The sequence below is a fragment of the Penaeus vannamei genome, chromosome 9 (genome assembly GCF_042767895.1).
Source record: "Penaeus vannamei isolate JL-2024 chromosome 9, ASM4276789v1, whole genome shotgun sequence".
NCBI lineage: Eukaryota > Metazoa > Arthropoda > Malacostraca > Decapoda > Penaeidae > Penaeus > Penaeus vannamei.
In genome coordinates, this window is record NC_091557.1 from 29,333,790 (window position 1) to 29,338,650 (window position 4,861).

The following is a 4,861-nucleotide window of genomic DNA, read 5'->3' on the forward strand; positions in this document are numbered from 1 at the left end:
GTCTTCTTCTCGGGCTCTAGGGTGACTTCCTGGGTTTCCTTCTCGGGCTCAAAGGCGGCGACTTCCTGGGTCTCCTCGGGCTCTCGGGTGACTTCCTGGGTCTCCTTCTCGGCCTCTAAGGTGACTTCCTGGGTCTTCTTCTCGGGCTCTAGGGTGACTTCCTGGGTCTCCTTCTCTGGCTCTTGGGTGACTTCCTGGGTCTTATTTTCGGGCTCTAGGGTGACTTCCTGGGTCTCCTTCTCGGGCTCAATGGCGGCGACTTCCTGGGTCTCCTTCTCGGGCTCTCGGGAGACTTCCTGTCTCCTTCTCGGGATCAAAGGCGACTTCCTCCTCTTCCTCGGGAGCTGCGGCCTCACCCTCCTCGGAGGTTAAGACCTCCTCTCCCTCGGAGGCTGCGGCCTCCTCTCCCTCGGGGGCTGCGGCCTCACCCTCCTCGGAGGTTACGACCACCTCCAGAGGTGCGGCCTCCTCTCCCTCGGGGGCTGCGGCTTCACCCTCCTCGGAGGTTACGACCACCTCCAGAGGTGCGACCTCCTCTCTCCCTCGGGGGCTGGGGTCTCACCCTCCTCGGAGGTTGCCGCCTCGGGAGCTGCGGCCTCCTCTCCCTCGGGGATTGCGGGCTCCTCTCCCTCGGGGGTTGCGGGCTCCTCTCCCTCGGGGGCTGCGGCCTCTTCTCAGGCTCTCGGGCGACTTCCTGGGTCTCCTTCTCGGGCTCAAGGGCGGCGACTTCCCGGGTCTCCTTCTCGGGCTCAAGGGCGGCGACTTCCCGGGTCTCCTTCTCGGGCTCAAGGGCGGCGACTTCCCGGGTCTCCTTCTCGGGCTCAAGGGCGGCGACTTCCTGGGTCTCCTTCTCGGGCTCTAGGGCAGCGACTTCCTGGGTCTCCTTCTCGGGCTCAAGGGCGGCGACTTCCTGGGTCTCCTCGGGCTCAAGGGCGGCGACTTCCTGGGTCTCCTTCTCGGGCTCAAGGGCGGCGACTTCCTGGGTCTCCTTCTCGGGCTCAAGGGCAGCGACTTCCTGGGTCTCTTTCTCGGGCTCAAGGGCGGCGACTTCCTGGGTCTCCTTCTCGGGCTCAAGGGCGGCGACTTCCTGGGTCTCCTTCTCGGGCTCAAGGGCAGCGACTTCCTGGGTCTCCTTCTCGGGCTCAAGGGCGGCGACTTCCTGGGTCTCTTTCTCGGGCTCAAGGGCGGCGACTTCCTGGGTCTCCTCGGGCTCAAGGGCGGCGACTTCCTGGGTCTCCTCGGGCTCAAGGGCGGCGACTTCCTGGGTCTCCTTCTCGGGCTCAAGGGCGGCGACTTCCTGGGTCTCCTTCTCGGGCTCAAGGGCGGCGACTTCCTGGGTCTCCTTCTCGGGCTCAAGGGCGGCGACTTCCTGGGTCTCCTTCTCGGGCTCAAGGGCAGCGACTTCCTGGGTCTCCTTCTCGGGCTCAAGGGCAGCGACTTCCTGGGTCTCCTTCTCGGGCTCAAGGGCGGCGACTTCCTGGGTAAATTCCACAGTCGAATTTAATCCTGCGCGACTAAAGGTGCATAGTAAACAAAGCAACGAAGGAAAGAACAAGAAAAAGCACGACTACGCCGAGGGCATTTTCCCCGTGTTGTTTCTCCAAGCCTTTGGTATATTCACGTTTTCTTGGTCTTCCCTTCTTTTCATTATTTTTTTTTAGCTTGGATCCTGAGCAGGTAAATTCATCCATGACGATCCCCAAGTCTCATGTACTCATGCGTGTGTGTACATGTATATAGACGCAAACATATATGTGTGAGTTTTATGTGCATTCCCATGAAAGCATGGGTCTGGAAAAGTTTTCATTTCGTTTAGATCTATACTCCATAACCAGCTTATATTCTGCCACTATTGCAAACCAGACCTCCAGCACTGGCTTACCTGGCAACACTATCTTATTGATGGTAACAACCTTTATTTAACTACGGTCGCGAAACTGATATACTTGCCGAGATCGGGATCAGTAATAAGATCTTATTTTCATTTTGATTCGACTGCATTCGCCTTTAGCCAAACGCCATTACATTTATGATCATGTCTTCCCTCTATATGTATGTATGGGCACATGTAGATTGCGGTTCTGTTAATCTCATCGATGCACCACATCGCCCTTATAATTTTAGCATAATTGTAGGTGTTAGAAAGCAGCATTGTCTTTTTTTTTATCATTATCACTTCATGTCTTATGAGAAGAAAACATATGTAAGTATATATATATATATATATATATATATATATATATATATATATATATATATATATATATATATACATATATATCTGTGTGTGTGTGTATGTTTGTGTTATTGTGTATGTTTGTGTGTGTGTATGCACGTGCGCGTGTGTGTGTGTGTTTGTGTTTGTGTGGATAAATATATATATATATATATATATATATCTATATATATATATATATATATATATATATATATATTCAGTATATATACATATATATATATATATATATATATATATATATACTGAATATATATGTATATATATATATACATATATTCAGTATATATACATATATATATATATATATATATATATATATATATATATATATATATATATATATATATATATGTATGTATATATATTGAATATATATGTGTATGTCTGCAGTGTTTGTGTGGATAAATATATATATGTATATATATATATATATATATATGTATATATATATATATATATATATATATATAGAGAGAGAGAGAGAGAGAGAGAGAGAGAGAGAGAGAGAGATAGATATATAGATATATAGATATATAGATATATATATATATATATATATATATATATATATATATATATATATATATATATATATATATATATATATTCAGTATATATACATACATATATATATATATATATATATATATATATATATATATATATATATATATATATATACTGAATATATATGTGTATGTCTGCAGTATATCTTTCGTATAGCCAAATGAAAGAAAACAAATTATAAAAAAATCATTTATTTTGCAAGGTCAAAGTTTTTTCTTGGACAAATCCAAAAGAACTATTATGAGCCATTTTGAAAACCTTTCATAGTTCATGGTCTAAGAAGTCCGTTGACAATTTGGTTCGCGAGCTAGTTCCTTGAGGGTGCGAGAACCACGCTGATGGGAGAATAACCTTGGTTCTGCTGGTTCCTGTTCTGTTGGCTGTTGTACTGGTTGTAGACGCGGTTGTTGTATTGGTTCTGGGAACCGGATCCATAACGAGCCAGAAGGTAGTTTTGGTTCTGGCTGTAGAGGCTGGGCGAAGGGCGGTTCAGGTTCTGATTGAAGCGGTTGGTTCCATAACGCTGGAAGTTGTACCTGAGGTTGTTGTTGAGGGTGGAAAGGCTTTGGTCGCGGTTCTGTTGGTATTGGTTGCGATTCTGCTGGTATTGGTTGCGGTTCTGGTAGGACTGGTCGAAGTTCTGCTGGTCCTGGTTGCGGCTCTGCTGGTACTGGTTGCGGCTCTGCTGGTACTGGCTGCGGCTCTGCTGGTACTGGTTGCGGCTCTGCTGGTATTGGTCACGGTTCTGGTAGGACTGGTCGAAGTTCTGCTGGTATTGGTTGCGGCTCTGCTGGTATTGGTTGCGGCTTTGCTGGTATTGGTTGCGGTTCTGGTAGGACTGGTCGAAGTTCTGCTGGTACTGGTTGCGGCTCTGGTAGGACTGATCACGGTTATGCTGATACTGGTTTCGGTTCTGTGAAAATTGGTAACGGTTCTGCTGATTCTGATATCGGTCCTGTTGGTACTCGTTGAGGTTCTGAGAATACAAAATGGGGTTTAGCTGGTATTCATTGTTCTGCTGGTTCTGATAGCGGTTCCGTTGGTAATCGTTGCTGTACTGAGAGGATTGGAAGCGGTTTCGCTGATATTGATCGCGGTTCTGTTGATACTGATCGCGGTTCTGTTGATACTGATTGCGGTTCTGGGAATTTTGTCTATTTTCCAGGTTCTGGTTGCGGCTTTGTGAGTATTGGTACTGGTTGCGGTTCTGTTGGTACTCATTGTTGTTCTGTGAGTACTGGCCACGGTTTTCCTGGTATTGGTTGCGGTTCTGTGAGTATTGCCCACGGTTCTGTTGGTACCGGTTCTGTTGGTAGTCGGTTCCCTGTTGGATAGCACTGTACTGCCTGGCCTGAGCCTGCCCTGTCTGCTCCTGTCCCTGGAAAGCCTCGCCTGCGTACTCCTTGCGGACGGTGGCCTGGAAGCCTGTGCCGGGAGCCACCGAGTAGTCGACCACGCGCAGAGAGCCGTCGGGGTCCATGACCGAGTACTGACCCACGACCACGTCACCTCGACGTTCCTCTCGGGCAGACTTCATGTCCCCGGTCGATCTGGCGTCGACCTCGTACGCCCAAGCGTACTCTGGATTCTGCAGATAAAATGTGACAAAAAATATTTACAAGTATTGATTTCTCAATATAGTGATAAAATTTAGATAAGGATGTCAGTAAAGCAGCGGGATACTAACAGGATCATTGTACTCGACTTGGCCAAGACTGTACTGCAGGGCCATCTCTTCGGAGCGCTCTTTGAAGGCTTGGGAGAAGGCCTGGTGGTTCTGGAAGAGTTGTGGGGAAGGCTGGAGTCCCTGCTCCACTTCCACGCCTCGTGAATCCAGCATATAGGATCCATCCTGCGCCTCCACCCTTAGGGCAGCGCTCACACACAGTAATATCGCCAGTGCCAGCTGAAGGGGTTAAATATAAGAAAAGGTTACAGTCAAGTCACTGCACTATAAGTTATACAAAATGGAAAAGAAAGAAAAATATCTTTTCACTTTTTACCTTCATGGTGAGGGAAACGAGGCTGATGCGGCGACGTCGACGTCGACGCTTT

At 47.5% G+C, this 4,861-nt stretch overlaps 1 protein-coding gene across 1 annotated transcript; it reads right to left on the bottom strand.

The window, feature by feature from the left end:
- Positions 1–3,006: 3,006 nt before the first annotated feature.
- LOC113807053 (GATA zinc finger domain-containing protein 14) lies at positions 3,007–4,861 on the bottom strand. The gene is made up of 3 exons (XM_070125529.1): positions 4,810–4,861; positions 4,494–4,712; positions 3,007–4,394 (listed from the first exon to the last, which is right to left on the bottom strand). The coding sequence occupies exons 1-3, from the start codon at positions 4,813–4,815 to the stop codon at positions 3,114–3,116; spliced, it is 1,506 nt and encodes a 501-aa protein (XP_069981630.1). The 5' UTR covers positions 4,816–4,861; the 3' UTR covers positions 3,007–3,113.

What these genes read in the sequence shown, in the direction of transcription:
- LOC113807053 (XM_070125529.1), bottom strand. An exon ending in AAGTCGAGTACAATGATCCT is followed by an intron (nt 4,395 to 4,493) that starts GTTAGTATCCCG and finishes TTTTATCTGCAG; the next exon opens with AATCCAGAGTACGCTTGGGC.